This window comes from Anguilla anguilla, chromosome 10 (assembly GCF_013347855.1).
Source record: "Anguilla anguilla isolate fAngAng1 chromosome 10, fAngAng1.pri, whole genome shotgun sequence".
Lineage (NCBI taxonomy): Eukaryota > Metazoa > Chordata > Actinopteri > Anguilliformes > Anguillidae > Anguilla > Anguilla anguilla.
In genome coordinates this window covers 12786466-12804207 of record NC_049210.1, presented here as the reverse complement: position 1 = coordinate 12804207, position 17742 = coordinate 12786466, and the positions used below count along the sequence as shown (strand labels likewise).

The 17742-nt window shown below is 40.7% G+C and overlaps 1 protein-coding gene across 2 annotated transcripts; it reads right to left on the bottom strand.

Moving 5' to 3' along the window:
* Window positions 1-4641: 4641 nt before the first annotated feature.
* On the bottom strand, window positions 4642-16707 carry vsig8b (V-set and immunoglobulin domain containing 8b). 2 transcript variants are annotated; one of them, XM_035435777.1, is made up of 8 exons: window positions 16529-16707; window positions 10879-10970; window positions 9734-9903; window positions 9187-9391; window positions 7113-7265; window positions 6288-6410; window positions 5993-6131; window positions 4642-5715 (listed from the first exon to the last, which is right to left on the bottom strand). In XM_035435777.1, the coding sequence occupies exons 2-8, from the start codon at window positions 10949-10951 to the stop codon at window positions 5490-5492; spliced, it is 1089 nt and encodes a 362-aa protein (XP_035291668.1). In that variant the 5' UTR covers window positions 10952-10970; window positions 16529-16707; the 3' UTR covers window positions 4642-5489. The 2 variants fall into 2 exon arrangements, with proteins under 2 accessions (XP_035291668.1, XP_035291666.1); XM_035435775.1 differs by lacking the exon at window positions 16529-16707 and adding an exon at window positions 12673-12727.
* Between the last annotated feature and the right edge of the window lie 1035 nt (window positions 16708-17742).

The window sequence follows — 17742 nt, the reverse complement described above, 5'->3', positions numbered from 1 at the left end:
CAAAAAAGGTTTAAAACAGACCGTTTTTGCTCATGGAGAATGACACTTGCGGCTGAGGATGGTCCCTTTGATCAAGTGAAGCGTCCAACCATAGATAAAGGATAAGGGCTGTCGGAAAAGCCGGAACAATCCACTTTATTCTGGTGAGCATTTGCATAGACCGTGCATTATAGGTGTGTTTGGGGGGGGGGGGGGGGGGGGGCGGTGGGGGTTGTGCGGACAGGGCGAACAACCACCTGGCTCAGCTCTGGTGGGATTTGCTTCGGGATATCTGTTTGGCTAAATCGCAGTACATTCAAATGTCCTTCCTGACGCTACCACATGAGATTTACAAACCATTTCTCCACAAAAACCATAGGAGGTGACTCAGCAAGAGCTTCTCCTACTTTCAAATGTCCCTTCACATGTTTTCAGGTGGGTTGTGCAAAAACATGGAACAGAAATAATTGGGTTATTTTTGTCCTCAAATGACAAGGCCTTGGGCAACACATTCTTCTTAATACTGCTTAATACTGCTCTTGCAATAATTTGTCGAATCCTGGCCTGGGCCTTTCTCTGTGGAGTTTGCATGTTCTCCCTGTGTCTGTGTGGGTTTCCTCCCACAGTCCAAAGACATGCAAGCAATGCAGGTAGGCTAATTGGAGTATCTGAATTGCCCATGTGGGTGAGTGACTGGTGAGTGAATGGTGCATGTGCCCTGCGATAGATTGACGACCTGCCCAGGGTGTATTTCTGCCTCTTGCCTAATGCACACTGGGATAGGCTCCCAGATATATATAATGCTGTAATGCTTTGTATTTGTAGTGCTTTTTAAAAAATATATATATATTACATTATAATATGAAGAAATATTTTTTTATTTCTTATTTTAGCAAAAACGGATTGCCAGTTCTTTGGCATGGGTGCTAGCCAAGTCCAATGTGCACACAAGGACAGCACAGAGGGATCAGCTGCTCTGCATCAAAAACGCACGTAACATCGAAGCAGGATCTTGCCATCATTGTGGATGCTTTTTCTGATGGATTTCATGGCTGTATCTATAGTAACAGAGATGTGGGTGCTTTGCACATGGTACCCTTTGAGCTGGCAGTTCTGTTTAAAATCACGTATGAAAAAGTAGTCGAGGGCCACTAATTCAAACCAACAGCAGTTTAAACTGCTTAAAGAAAGACTGAACACTGCTGACACGCTGGGTCAAAAGCTCTGGCAAGCTGTTTGTGCAGCTTGCCAGAGGTAAAGGAAAAAAGGCTTATCCGCCAACTACCAAGCAAAAAAAGGAAATGTGACTGTGAGCTGACATTGCAAAATGACACGGCTCTAATCTTTCCTCTTCCCAGCCGGTGCTTTTAATTACTTACTTTAACTGAATCACAGGTGGAACTGCATCAATTTGTCATGATTTCGACACCGTTAAACCACAGTTTCATTGCGGGTGCAGCGCATATTATGAACAAAATTTTCTTCTGCATACTTCCGTACGCTTCATGTTGTCTGTACTCTTACATGCAGTCTGCGTCTTTACTATACATTTCATTTTACGACTTGTTCATAAAAATCTTCAACCTTTACTCTCGCAATTCCGGATAACTACTAATGTATGCCTGCAGAATCTTCCCTGGTTAGAGTTTGAATAGACAATCTGAGGAAAGTTTCGACCACTTTTCAAAGCGGCCACATTAGTCACAGACCTTTGTCATCCCTAATGCTTCAAGCCCAGTTCATTTTAACACTCTAGCGCAGTGGTAATTAACTGCAGAGTATGGCCCATCTGCAGTTCATTTTTAATATGAGATCAAACATCAATTTTAAAACTAAAGCCCTTCTAAAATATATAACTTTAAAATAAATACATCTAAAAGACCAAATCTGGGTTCCATTGAATAATGTAGACTTTTTTTATTTGTATATTTCTTTTTTATTGATTAATTATCCTCCAAAGAAGAAATTATACATTCAAATCAAATGTAGGCTAGTTTATTAGTTATCTCCAATACTCAAAATGCCAAAGTATGGCTTGGTAAGCTGAGCCCTTTAAATATGTTAATTTAATGAAATCCAAACATCCAAAGAGCAAACAATGGAAAAAAAAAAAAATAAAATAAAAAATATAAACATAGAAATGAATAAAATAGTAAATGACAGAATCAGCAACAACATAATTAAGGCCCAGTCTACTGTCCTTGAGAATAATAAACGGGACAAACTATTCTTCAGGGTTAGATGTTCAGCCATGGATTCCACTGTGGTTAAACCAACTGATTTGACTGTTCAGGGACCTTCTGCTGTTATTGAAACCAGTGGTGGGTGGGTGAGTGCATTTACATTTTGCCTTTGCCCCAATATAACCCAGATTACACAATACTATTAGATCTTAAATTGATAGTAAAAGTATTGCAAGCTTCATATAATCTGAATATGAATTTATGGCAACAAAAATAACAAAGAAGGCCTTGTAGTGGACCTTGAAATTTCAGCCCTTTGAGAAAACTGGCCAGGAGTAGGCGGCACCTATACTTGGCCACGATGAATTCTCCTTGTTGAAGTAGAGTTGGAAGAGATATTTTGCTATATTTTAACGATCTAAGCGCACAGTCTAAAGCGTATGGCGCTAGTGCATTTAGGGCGTGTTCAAATCCACTTTTGCTAGTTTAACGGCGGATAATCTAAGTGCAAAGTACTTAGTCTCTTAATTAATCGTAGGTGTGTTTTGGGCGTAACATGAAATAAACCAATCAGAGTGTCATCTCCCATTCCCTTTAAAAGCCAGGTGCACTTGCACCTTTGCGGATTGCTATTATGATGGCGAATTTGCCAAATAGTAGGAAAGCACGCTTCTCTGCGGAGATAAATATTATGACTAACCATTATGTATTTCTTTTAAATATTATACGTTGTGCACCTGCCTATGTAGGCACATACTACTATCTTAATAATGCGCCCTTAAAATAACAGTAAAATACTGCACCATTGACTTAAGACCAGGTTTTTGTTGGTCAATTGCCCAATCGCTTTCCACTGCCTCGAGATAGCAATGCGCCAACAATGCGCCTAACACCTCATTTTAAGACCACCACGCCCATGGGCGCTCAGATGGGCGCAAGTACATTTGCTATTTAAACAACGTGGGCGCTGGACGGGAAAATAACAACTGCGTCGGTCTGAAACTAGCAAAGGCACTTGTGTTGCGCCGGGTGTAAGATAGAGCCCATTGACTCAGAACACAAATATTAGCTCAGGATATTTGTGTACTCAAATTTATGTAGTCATAGATTTTGCAAAGAGATTCATTATTGTTTGTAGTGTTCTTGCTATTATTTTTCATCACAATAATTTATCATCCCCAATCATTGCATTATTTTTAATGTCCCCCCCATAATTGGTAAAACAAACAATGCAGTTATCATGCAGAAGTTCACATTTAAAGGTCCAGGAGACGCATATTCCATTGTGTTCAAGTTTATGTGGTATTCTCAGTGGATACAGGGATATCACCCTTTGGCTATGCTACTGATAAAAAGCATACTACTTCAACAGTTCTTATGATGATACTGTGAAGTTTTCAAACTAATCCTGCTACAGGGGTTGCATTAATGTAGGATTCAGTGTTTTTCAAGAAGAAAAAAAAAAAGCAGGATGTTTGCTGTGTGCAGTGTCCTGAAAGTGCAACTGTAGGCCTATCTCATGATGTTCCATTCAGTTTCGTGCTGAGAGGTGTGAAAAATTGTACATTTCAACTGGGAAACTGGCTTGCATAAACTTACCAAATGAAAATGCACACACAAAACAAAATGAAAACAAAATAACCCCAACACCAACCAGATCACTCCTTTTTGGACATTGGCATGCTTATGCAATACGAATAGCATGACAGTGTCATAAACAATTCCTCATTTAGAGTAGAAGCTTTACCATAAAATTAATTTTCAGTGCAGATCAATTACTGTATCTCTTACCAGCCACCTTCTTTTGCTCATCATAATGTATCTGACTGAGATTGACTAGCTAAATTTGATTAAATAACCTGTATCTAGCCTATAACTATCTTTCTTGACAATTATGTATGTGCTGTGGGGTGTGCGATTGACGATTGCAATCACGGACTGGGTTGCAGCCAAGGTAGCTCACTAGGGGTGCTGTTGAGCATGTGTCTGACACCCAAAGCATAATATTTGGCAACCCTGTGTATTCATTCAGTTAGCTACTGAATGGCTTCTGAACACTGCCAATCTGTTGGCTAGCTTGCAATAACACCATCTTAGACTTGCTAGTTGTTTCTTGGTATAACTCTAAGGTATAACAGAGCTACATTTTGTAACTAGCTATCCAGGTAGCTAATGATATCTATCACCATGCTGTCCATTAGCAAGCTGGCAGTGTACCACCAAAACACTACTACTTTTTTAAAGCTTCTACAGGGAATAGCGGCCTAAGCCTTATGACATTATGGAAAAACTGTCTGCAGCGTTGATAGAACAATGTGAATATGATTTTATATAATGTTATTAAATTAAACTACTGAAATGCAAGTGTGTAAAAGAGAAGTATGGTAACTGACATACCTTGCTGCACCCGAACGGTGTCCTTGTTATATTCCTCCAGAACCATGTATAAGCTTATCTTATTATAAACCAAGCAAGTGGGTCCAAAAGCTTAAGGATGGTGTATTTGTCCAGGCCAACTGAATCATTCATTCCCCTTGTTCCCACTCTCATAATTACTTTTCAGGTTCATGTAAACATTTACATTAACATGTTACATTTTATGTACAACACTGCACTAGAACCAAAAAAGATCTCTCTCTGGATAATGAAAGCCAATTACACAAAAAAGTATGTTTCTTTCCAGAGACTAATACAGAGACTAATACTAAACTTCCCCCATCAGCATTTGTACAGCATGTCCTCACCACACATACAGGCAGGATTTGAACCAATCATATTGCAGTCATAATACTATAATGCATTGCTACATTGTTGCATAGTTACCCAATACATTAGTGTTACAGCTTTTTGCCCCACTTGAGGTTGCTGCCTTCCATAAAAACAACACTCTGCAAAAGGGTCTTCATACAAATTTAGAAAATATGTTACAAACCTTTATTAAATGGTTTAAAAAAACTAGAAATTAATATCAATTAGTATCTATAAATTTACAAAATAGACACTGAGGATACAATCATTCACAATATATACAGTATTAAAATATGTTCTAAGCACACACACACACGCGCATGCACACACACATGCACACGCGCACGCACACACACCACACACACACGCATGCACACTACAATATTGAGTTACACTGTTGACACTGTAAAATATTAACCCAGATTTACACCATTTTATATGAGCTGATCACAGATTAGCCGTTGAGCGACACTCCAGTGCAGGCCTTCAAAGACTAAACCCCAGCACCCAGTTTGTGGGTCTTGCACATTATGGGCTCCCAAAACCGTGACCGCTGCATGTTGTTCAGTTCCGCCAGTTCTATACGGGGTATCCGTATCTGCTGTCGTATTTTAGCGGCGCTGCCTGGCTGCTGGTGGGCGGTGCGGTCCTGCTCCTGTTCGATTGGACGCTGCCGCGCTCGGACCCTATCCATTTCGCGTTCCTCACCGAGCTGTATATTCCGGGGTGGGCACGATACCCCATGACCGAGCGGAAGCTGGAGTTCCGGCTGCCAGGCCTGCTCTCCGGGGCCGGGGCATCTTCCCTGTGAGAGGAGGCAGGGGAGGGTGAGAAGGAGCGGAGGGGCAAGTAAGGGCTAGCGCTATCGGGCCTCTTATCTTTCTATGCTGACCGTCACAATTCTTTTCTTTTCATTTTGACTCAAGCTTTTGGCACTCACATCTTTCGATAGTATCTATCGATATTGACTCAGATATGCTTATTCAACAGCACGTTCTATTTGAGATAAAGGCACCCGCAAGAATTTTCGCCTAAACAAAATGGAGTTTCGGCCGTATTCCAGGAACATGGCAATTTCTCACCTGATCTCATTGGCCACCTCCTTCTGATAGCGTCGCTTGTGGCAGAGGCAAACCAGAAGCCAGATGAGGAGCAGGAGGAGGAGCAACAGCAGCAGCGCGCCAATCACAGCACCCACGATCACTGCAGTTTTGTTGGTGGCTACAGTCGGGGGGGGGGGGGAAGAATGCTTCAGCTCACATTTCAGCACTCTTAGCAGAATGTTCACTGACAACACGGTAGCTTGTACATGGGATTTCATAAATGCATACATTTTTTATCAGGCTGAGGTAGATTCCCTATTCAACTTGAACTTACGTTGAACTGCTTGCAGGGTGTATCGACAGCTCTGCTGGCCCACTGCATTCTTCACCTCACACAAGTAGTTTCCCTTGTAGCTTTCAGAGTGATTCGTGAACAGGAGCTCTCCAGTCAGAGGGTCTAGAGGTGACACCGAGAGGAAGGCTTGTTTATTCCACCATCAGGTGACTATTGGTTGAATTCAGTCAAAGAGTAAACAAGAGATTACATTACATAGCACATGTGGTCATTTGTAGAAAATACAACGTTTGTTATGGTCTGTGGTGTGCTTCTCAGCCAAAATACACATTTTGGGCCCTAATTCAGAGGAGCAGGGTGCTCTCTGTACGATTCTCCCTGTTCGACACTCTGAAACCTGTAAGAGCAAAGCTAAATCTTTCAGCTCAATGCCTTTGAAAAAGTTTTTTTCTTCCCTTTAATCCCCACTTTTGAATCACAGGTTTTTACCTCTCATGTTACCACTACAGCCGATTGCCACTGGGCTTGTAGTTTGAAGAAAATAATGCCGCGATAGCTGGATGAAGCCAGCTTCCTGACATAATCCCACCTGCTGCCGTAGACTCCCAGCGGCTCGCTGCTTTTGGGGTATTTGATTTTATTTTACAGGATACGATTGAATTATTTCTTAATACGTATACAGCCATAGCCTCATATTATAATCCATAAATTACATAAATATTGATATTAAAAATGCAAAAAAAAAAAGAAAAAAAAGACTTATTTTCATAGTGGTCCTCATTCATGTTTTTGGGGCACCCTCTGTGCATTTGTGCACAGGGCTGGGTTAGTTTCAGACTCAGGCTGGGTTATTTTCAGACTCACTCTGGGTTGCGACTGGTGGAATGGCCCCTCCGCTCTCTCTTTTCCAAGTGTAGCTGATGGGGATGGATCCCTGAGACGACTTGCAGCGCAAGGAGACCGGGCCCCCGATCTCCTCACCTCCCTCCACCCAGCACTTGGGCACTGATGGGGGCACTAAAAGCAAGAGAGACAGAAGACATCAAATTAAATGACCTCACATCATCACGTACCATTATTATTATCTATAAACTGTAAGGAAGGCAATTAAGTGTTCTCATTTATATTTAATGATAAATATCTGGATTTTTTTTTTTTTCCTGAAATGCAGATTAATTACGGTTTCCTGCTTTCACCTTCATAATATTTCATTTCCAGTAGAGCATATTTGCACTGCCAGATAAGAGGAAGCACAATGAGAATAATAAATAAGCAGTGCGGAATATCACTCCAATCTATACGCACTTGCAATATGTGGTTGGTGGAACGTTTGTGTCAAGCACCTCTCCCTGTTCCAGGCCAATTCAATAAATGGACATCAATCCCCTTTTCAATGCTTATTTCATAATTGAACGCTTACAGCATTACCTTACATGGCTTTGGCTATTGTGTTCCAAGCCAATGAGTATTCAGCATAAGTATAAGCATTTGGCATTGGCACAATACAACACTGGACAGTAGTGGATTTTTTCCATTTTTAGAAGATTCTCTGAGTCTTGTGTAACATATACAGAAGTGAGGTTATGCAAGCGAAATCAGGTTCTATGGATGCAGTGCATTCCTCTCTGTTCAGTGTGTTACACACATGCTGTTATACACATGCTGTGATTACACAGAAGGCATAGAAGATTATTCAAGCCTACAGTAGCACCATGCCAGTCCAGGATTATTTTTCCCCACTTGGCATACTGCCTCCAACTGCTTTTCCATTTATTTCAGTACAAGGCTTCTTTGGAGAATAAAAATCAATCCAGTTGAGAGGCTACTAGCGTGTCAGTTTCATAAAGTTGCATGAATAACTTTTCCGTATTATCCATTTTAAGGAGTCGTCTTTAAATGAAAACATCAATTAAAATTAAAAAGATTATCTGCGTTTCAAAGGGCAACTGGGACATTCTCTGAAAAGTACACAAATACCAAAAAGAAGGAACAGCTTAGCTGACAGTTACTTAAGTGTAAATCCATATCAATCACCATTAATCACTGCGTGGCCACATTACATTTCATACAATTAGTTTGGGTTCTTAAGTTTTCAAAATGATCATTTTATTGTCACATCCTACAGAATGCAAGTTTGATGTGCTCTTTAATACACATTGCCAGCAGGAAAATGGTCAGCAATATTTCCTAATAAGTACAATGTGAGTTCAGATGTGTATATAATTGTATGTTGATTAATACAGAAAATCAAAATGGCAGTTAAGCTCAAGGATGCCCCTGCCAGTGTAGGGGGTAGATATGAAATGAATCTGGGGTGGGTTTCTGAGATGCCCATACACAGACTGTTTCCCTGAAGTCACCATCAATTTTCCTCTTTGTTGTACTTATATCAACAAAGCTTAGACCTTAGAACCTCACCTAACCTCGCTAAGAACTGGAATTTACTTTCTGTTGAGGGGCTTGTCACTTCCAATTTAAGGGTCCTAAGGGCTCATTTTTATTGCAGCCAAAGGCTACTTTTTGACTTGAGTTATTGCTTCTTAGTACTTTCAACAAAAACACCCTTGCGATTTACGGTCATATATATTCACCACAGATGACTTGGAATGACTATGAAAACTACATGGAATAATAATAATAATAATAATAATAATAATAATAATAATAATAATAATAAAATAACAATACTGATTGCAAGTTCTTTTCAATCACTGCATAAGTTCATTAATGAAGGTATAAGAACATATGTGGAGCTCATGCTAATTGGAGGGAGTGGCAAATGAGAGAAAAAGAAAAACAGGAATGTCAAGAAAATAAAATGGGAGCGAGTGAATACAAAAGCTTCACATTCCTAAAAGGTGAGGGATGCAGTAACTGAAAAAGGAGTGTGGCAGGGAGGGCCAAACCGAAACTATTCAGGGGGGGTAAGATGGCTCACCCATCACAACAAGCGTGACCTTCCGCATGTCAACGCCCGGAGCCTTCTTCACTTTGCACTGGTAAGTGCCCGTGTCGGATACCAGCAGGCCAGATATGGAGATGGAGGCGTCTCCCAGGCTGGGGTCGCCCGTGATGAAGTCCAGCCTCTTCATTAGGCTGGGAGGGCCGTGGAGGTACTTCTTCTGGCCCGTGTAAGATAAGATCTGACAGACAGGAACAGCGTTCAGGGCTCTGACATCAGAGAGATGTTAATGGCCCTAACACATATCTTCCGAACAGGCTTTTCCTGCCGTCGTTGCGACACCTCGTCTGAGCATCCTGTGAAACCTGCTTCCGACAAGCAGAATAAACTCGAACACATTTTAAAGGTTACAGCATAGAGCATAGCTCTCAGGAAAAAAACTCACACAAATAAAAAAAACCCGCCTGAACAAATGCCAAAAGGCTTCATTTTGCCCACCAAAAAAAGGGAGCCCTCGCCAAATGTCATCAACACGTCCTTTAAACCCTCAACCGCTCTCCCTCCCCGCGCCCCAGCCTCTCACCGGCATGTCTTTCTGGGTCATGTCAGGGCTGACCATGGTCCACTCGATGTCCAGCTCTCCCGTATCAGAAGCACCCGATATGAACGTGCAGCCCAGGTTCACCTTTTCGTCCAAGGCCTTTTGAATGGTCTGAGGCCCCGAGGAGGTCACCTGCATGGCCCCAGTGATACCTGCAGGTTTGGAGGCAAAGGAATGCTGACCATGCATATTATGGAATGCATATTCCCCCCCACCCCCCCTCCCCCATTCACGTTCTTGTATACTCACATGTCATACGTTGCTGGAGCAGGTGCCTGACCTCTCCCCCTCAAATACTTGTGTTAAGAATCAGCTCAGCCCTGGGGCCAGGGTGTAGCCAACAGGGATTCCTTTTGTCATCCCACACCCACTTCCCCAGCTTCGACCGGCACATACATTTTCAGATGGCACTGACTCGCAGATACCTTATTAGAGGTAGCCACACATTCAGACTGTGCCCCCTCGAACAGAGTAACTGGGGCTGCCACTCCTGAAACCAAGCCGAACGCATGTGTCCACAGTGGAGGCCCTCAGGGCAGATATTTCCTTTTGTGGTACACATCCCTGTCAAACTTACATAACCCGACTGCCTCTCTCAACAAGTGGGGACTGCCATTTCTGCCACTGTCACACTGTTCCTCTCAAACTAAAATAAATGAATGCATGCAAAAAAGGTATAAAAGTCAATGTGTACAGATGAATGAAAATGACAGTCTGTGGCTATTGTCTGAAAAAATGTGGAAAGGGCCGTTGCCACCTACCCCAGATTTTCTGGGTTGAAACATGACAGCTGCCACTGCCGAGGTTTGTTTATATGCTCGTTACCATAGCTCCATTGTGAAAGTACATGCCACCCACCTTACTGCTGTCAGTTTAGATTTGCTGTGGTGTGCTAATAATTCAAAAGCAGAGCAGAAATGTTACCTTTTGTGCAACAGCCGGCTACACGCATACACACACGCGTATGATGTGTGTGTGTGTGTGTTTGTGTGTGTGAGTGGGTGCGCATGTCATTACATTACATGCATGTGTGTGCACATGATGCCAGAGACCAAACAGTGTTACCATTTTCTCTGAAATTTGGTCTGTTCCAATGGTAAGACTTTAATTCTAGCATGAAGACTCACCTGCCCTCAGGAAGACTGTTATTACGCAGACCACAGTCCACAGTGTTCTGGAGCCCATGCTGGGCCTGTTCATGCTAAGGCCTTTTGAAAACCTGTTTGAGACAGACCAGTAGATGATACGCAGTTAGGTTCACACGGCAGGCAGAGGCTTATGATGCCATTGAACATCTTTGATAAAAACACCTCTACAGACCATATTAAGGCTTATCCTTCTTGAACATGTCGTAATCTGCTGGTTGAACTAAAAGCCAACTTGCTGCCTTTTAGCTGTATGCATTGATACACTTCGATGACTAGAGTTATCATTAGGTGTAGCGATTAGCTACACTCATGGATCTGACACTGTTCTGCCTGATAGGAAGTTATATGACATGAACTGTATCAATGCCTTTCTGTAGTGCATCATTCTGATTTGTTTTGACATGTTATGAAAATCACATTCATCAAGTAAAAACTGATTCTGCTGCCCATGTACAGCCATACATGAGAAGTAAATTTCCTTGTTTTGATTGCCATGGTCTCTGTGAGATGGCATATTGTGCCGCAAACAGAGTCATCTCACTCAATATTCCTGGTTTCAGCCAGATTCCATGTCTCATCTGACATCCCTTTCACCCACATGGTGGAAGATGCAATGGGAGAAGAAGAAAAAAAAAAAACATACATTGTCACCGCCTTGTATGACTTCTTGCTGTCGCATATAATGTCACTATATTTTCTTCTTGGTTGCGGTCTATGTTCAGAGAAACTTATTTAGTTTACACATTATCCATTCATTTGATATTTTTGACAGATAGATTATGCGCCTTGCTAAAGGGTATTTCTGGTAGGCTAGCTAGAATTGTATTTCAGGCATTCAGGCCAGGAACAGTCTGGACAGAACTAATGTTTCTTAACCACTACACCACATTGCTGCCAGTACAAGCACATACCTCAGCAGCTCCTGTTGCCCGATGATTAAGTCATGCTGTTATCATTTCTAGGGGCATACGCAAATGGTAAAATAAGCAAGGAACTATGTAAGACTGCATAGAAAAGCAGTCTTTAAAGGATGAAAAAAAGAATCACCTCATTTATCTGTTTAGGAAGGTACAAAGGCACAAGCATTAAATAAGTTGAAAATCATTTAGGTGCCTGAGAGCGATTTACTGTAATAAAATGACTGAAATTAGCATTCCTTTCATGTAAAAGTTCCTTTAGCGTTAGCCTGTATTGGCAGCTGCAATGACACACCAGTGAGTGTTTTGTGGAACACAAAACAAAAGCTCCTTTAGGAAAACTCCACAAATGATATACTGTCACATGCACATGTAGAACCTGAAAACAAAATGTTTCTGTAATATTTGAAAGGCAGCATTGAAGTGAAAATATTCAGTCCATAGAGAAATGAAAAAAGAAAAGAGAACAGGTGCCATGTAAAATAAATGACAACCTTCCACCCTTCACCAAAGATAAAAAACAGTGCCTATTTCTTGTCATAGTATTTAACCCTTTGTCTAACCTGGAATTTAAACATCTAACAAAGTTGCAGTAGTTATAGAATAGCCTGTATTTATTTATGAGGGCCTGTGTAAAACTATTGGATCTTTTCAAAACATACCATATTCTAGAATGTAGTGACTAAAATAACAGTTTCAAGAATGTAAATTAACCAGAGACAGCACTATGCAATTCAAGCAGAGGTGCTTTCAGGGAACCATCCTGAAATCTCCATACCCTAACCCCCTTCAGCTCACTGAAAGACATTCTTTGGTACAGAAATACAGCAAACCCATCATTTAAAATCCAATTTACCTGACTGTAGGACAATAATCCACAGTTAAAGCCATCCGTAAGGCTCCTGACAGGGAAATGACTGAGATAAATATTATCCTGTCTCTTACACTCCTTTTGTCCCCTCCCTCCGTTTCCCTCCCTCTTCCTGAACACCGAAACAGGTGTGTCTCTACAGGTCACGCCCTCTTTATTTTTCTTTCGCCATGTCGCTCCGGTGATATAGATCAAAGGTCACTTTCGTATGCTGCCTTTGGCTTTATACCACAGGCATTTATCAACCATTCTACGACAGCCAGAAATACACTAATTTTTTATTTGATAAGACAGTAAGATTTGAGTTCCCTTTTGACAATGCACAATTAAGTAAGTGCTTTTGATTGAACAGCGGAAGGGTACAATTACATTCCTTGAACATTTCCACTGGATTCCTGCAGCAAAATATATCAGTGGTACCATATGAATGTGTTGAGTGAATGAAAAACAAAAACAAAACAAACACAAAAAAAACCAAGAACAAATGAAAAAACAAACAAAAAAAAAACTTCTCTTCATAATACATCCAAAAGTTGAATAAATTCAAAAAAATCTAAACCTAAAAGCTACACAATGCGCCGCATTCCCGAAACATGTATACTATCACATTTGATCGTAAACGTGTAAGAACTTGTCAGCATTCATCTTTTTTTTTTTCTTATCTCTATTTGCTCATGGCTGTTTCCTTATGCTAATAACATGAACAGGATTGAGCATAAAATTTACACAGTCAACATTCATCATCTCATACACATGGGATATGCACAAAAACAAAGGCCTGCACATATGTCATGAATCCCATTTTGGTTTTTCATAGGAACATTTTTGAAGAAATAAAGGTAAGAATAATACAAGTTTTGTGAATGAGGCCCAATATGTTTGCTATTTCACAGTGCACCATTTCAATACAGTAGGTGTAATTCCACAGGTGGAATGCCACAGCATTGATGAGGTTTCCTTGGCAACTTACACTAATAGCAGTAGCAGGGCAGCAACATATTTCAGGGGTAGGTCTTCTGACACAACAAAACTCAACAAACAGGTCATGCAAGAAAATGGATTACTATGAGACAAAGAGAGAAAGAGAGGGTGAGAAACAGAGAGAGATAGAGAGAAAGAGACAGAGTGAGAGACAGAGACAGACAGAGAGAGACCAAGAGAGACCGAGCGAGAGAAATGATAGGAAATGGAAACACAGGGGATTGGGGGGGCATGCTTTTAATACTGGGATATTGCCAATCATGTGGAGGTAAAGCTTTGCACTTTCCTCCCTACAGAGAATGGCTTAACCCACCGTAATTTCTTTCAATTCTAATGAACTGTATTACCATGCCAGTTCACAGGGTTGCATTACAAACCCACAAAATGACACATTCTAAAAGCTAATATTGCTGACCCTTATTTTAACTAATGTTCAACTAAAATGAACAAAATTTATGAACAAATACCAAGTACTAATTACTAATACTAAATAAACAGACACGTACAACTCATACTTTTCTCTCCTGCCCGCACAAAGATCACTAAACTATTCTCTCTTTCACCTTCACTTTCCCACCTCATATCTAACATTTCTTTTTATCCAGCATGGTGACAACCACTCCTGCATCTTGAGTCACCTTCTCAGTAAGCAGACACTGCTGGGTTTACCCAGGACCTATTAGCTTTGTGCAGATAAACAGCACACATGCGCATGTGCGATTACATACACACACACACACACACACGTACGCACACACCTCATACACACCTTGTCTTACTCTATCGTTGTCGCAAATTCAACATAGAAGATTGATCCGCGTGGAACTGATAAGATACTCAATATGCATCATAAGCAAATTCAGCTTCTACGTTGCACACAAGGTGCTTCATGGATTACGTGTGCTTCTATAAACATCATGGTGAAGACTGAGGGAACTGAGAAAAAAATGAAAAGGGAGAACCAGGCTTAAAGAGGTTCAGAGCGATGCTTTAGCAGCAGCACAGCAGGCACATGCTGCATTTATTCAGAGTAATGAGACTGTGATGCATCTCCCACAACAGAGACCGCAGCTGATGCCTATTTCTCAGAGTCAACTTATTTGCCTGTAATATGAATAAAGGATCACAGAAGCAGCAAAATATTTTAGAAGATGACAGATGTTGATTTTTAAAATTTTTGCTCATGTGGTGTGATTATGAAAGATGAAGGTAGGGTGGAGCCATATATTGATTTCAGAAGATAAGAGGACGGGAGCAGACAGGCATTGTGAACATAATACCCAGGTATTTGTTTGTTTATATATGGTTTATGGAACAAGAAAAACCAAACAGGACAATTTTAGGAATTTATAAATCAGGCCTCTACAAATATTTTCAGTCCCAAAAAGAAAAGAAATATCCAGAAAAAAAGGATGTCTGAGCAGACTAGGGAAGGCACAGGGAGGCTTTTGGGGTTGATTAGTGCAGCTGTATTTCCTGTCAGATGATCGTGCCCCAAGGGCCCTGCTTGGCAGCAACATATTGCATCCCAGTTAAGGGAATCACAGAAGCATCATTTAAAAAACAACAATAATTTTAACAATGCACATATTAATCATTTAATAAAATGTTTCATACAATGTTGCGTGATTACGGCCAAAGCTAAATAAAATCCACAGTGTTGATACTGGCTTATTCTCCTGGCCCGCTTACGTTTGGCAAGCAGGGCATGGGACAGAATGATAAGCAGGGTGTGTGTTTGGCCCTTGAGGCCAGTATTACTGCTGGGTCACATTTCTACTTGGCAGTTAATTGAATGATTAATGTCACTGAGAGTCCACTCACAAGGTGTCCCATATTTAAATCACTCCCTGATTACATTTACATTCAATTTTAGTCACTTAGCAGATGCTCTTATCCACAGAGCCACAGCTTCAGAGGGGCAAGATTGAAAACCAGAAGTGCTGCTGGCCTTGAGGGCCACATTTGAGTGCCTGTGTTATAGGCTGTGATGGTAGACTTCAGGAAGAGACTCACAGGAACCACGGAGGGCTCCATAATTGTGTGGTTAATAAAGTCACATTCTCCCATGCCTACCTGTTGATGATGTGTTAAAGATCAAATCATCAGCATAGGTCTTTTAAAACTCTGTATCGGAGGTGTTCAATTGTATTCGAAATGAGGCAGTGTGGATGCAGGTTTTTGTTTTAGTGTTTAATACAGTACCCAATTAAACTAAATGTGGTCCTCAACCAAGACCTTGATAAATAGAATTAGGAATTATAGTGCTGGGCCAAAACAAAAACATTCACCTCCAACAGGCCTTTTTGGATAAGACTGGACCCCCCATGCTCTTTATCAGGGGTTTGCAACCCTGGTCATGGAGAACCATAGGCTCTGCTGATTTTCCTTGTTACTCTGCACTTAGATTTAGAACAGTTGATTACATAGTTAACTCACTCCACCTGGTTTCTTGGGTCTGACTTTCTGATTTTAGGCTGAAAACAAAACCCAGCACAGCTTGTAGCTCTCCAGGACCACAGTTGCAGAACCCTGAAATAACTAATTGTTTACTGAAACAAAAGTTGAACAGTTAATTAAGCCTAACTGAGAGACCTGTGTTGAATAAACTTATCGATGCCACACTATGGCTTTGTAAAATATAGACATGTCCAGTTGTCTGTTCACAAAGCTGTGTAAAGCTTTGTGAATTAAGACGTTAGCGGCTACGTGCATCACACTACTACGAATTATTGTGGCTGCACTAATGGAAACATATAGTCGTTGCAGGTGATGGACGTTATTATTTAAAAAAAAGAAAACATTTATCCACAGAATAGTTTAGCTGCGACAGTGTATTTTATATTGAGAAGCAGCCCACCTGTCCGCGCTCTACTTCCTGACGCTCGCAGCGGCAAACCTGTCATCCCCAGGAAAGGTCTCCGTACGTCTGGTTAGGCTAATTGAAAGTTACGGTACAGCGCCGCAACTGAATTCTCCACAATGAGACCGACTCCTCCGAGTCAGGACAGTCACAGTCGATAATCAGCCCTGTTCGTGCATTTCAACACTGTTCAAACAAGCTGCATTATCACGCTTTTTTCTTGGTCGTCAATTATTCAAATCATCAAGAGAGTTAATTATTTCCAAACATTTTGGAATTTAGTTGTGGCGTGAACTGTAATACAGCTGTTTAACCACTGGAGGGGCATAGAGAAGCTGCTTGGCACAATCGTATTTCATTGGCACTTAAGACAATTGGTCAACGTTCTAATTATATGAAAAACAAGACGTGAAGAACACAGTATTGCCTAGTCCTAAATAATTATCTTCGTTGTGTTTGCAAAATATACATATGTTTCTCGTATTTCTATTAAATGAATTTATTCGAAAATAAAAACGCAAAGACGTCACGAGAGAGCAGAATAGAATGCAGCTTGCTAGCTAGGTGCATCTTTATGGGATAAATTTATTAGGTAAGCTGTTGAAAAAAACTGTTGAAATCAGATGTAAAGCAGCAAGCGACTTCCATCATTTTCATAATGCCAATGATACGCATTGTCAAAAATGATAAATTTCTCTACATACACTTTTATCTCAGTAGGCCAGGAATGACTTCCTTCTATCTATATATTTAAATATTTCTCATATATATGAGAAAACCAGTTTGCTTATCTATTTCTCTGGCAAAGTATCTTGATTGTTTCTGAGAGCTCTGGGTAGGTTCTAACACAAGATCATAATTTCAGAAGGCTAGAAAATGTATTTTTTTATTGTATTTTATTCATTTATTTAAAAGGGACAAGTATGGATAACATTTGCAGAAGCATTGCCATATGCCCCACATGTATATCCAAAGCTAATTTACAACATTAGTCCCTTAATGGGCATTATGAAAAATAACAATTACATCACAAAATCCAATGAATCAAAACAAGATCAAGATATTTATGAAGTCTATGAAATTAAACAAAATGTAATCATCATGACAGAAAGCACAACAGCAGCAATAGAGAGACATACACATACTGCACTAGTGACATAAATGAGTACAGTTTTGACCCCTCTTCACCTGGGACTTGGCAGATGTTGTGA

What these genes read in the sequence shown, in the direction of transcription:
- vsig8b (XM_035435775.1), bottom strand. Translation starts at nt 12,707, where the DNA reads ATGGCTTTAACTGTGGATTATTGTCCTACAGTCAG. An exon ending in GATTATTGTCCTACAGTCAG is followed by an intron (nt 10,971 to 12,672) that starts GTAAATTGGATT and finishes TGTCTCAAACAG; the next exon opens with GTTTTCAAAAGGCCTTAGCA. An exon ending in CACCCTGCAAGCAGTTCAAC is followed by an intron (nt 6,132 to 6,287) that starts GTAAGTTCAAGT and finishes CCCCGACTGTAG; the next exon opens with CCACCAACAAAACTGCAGTG.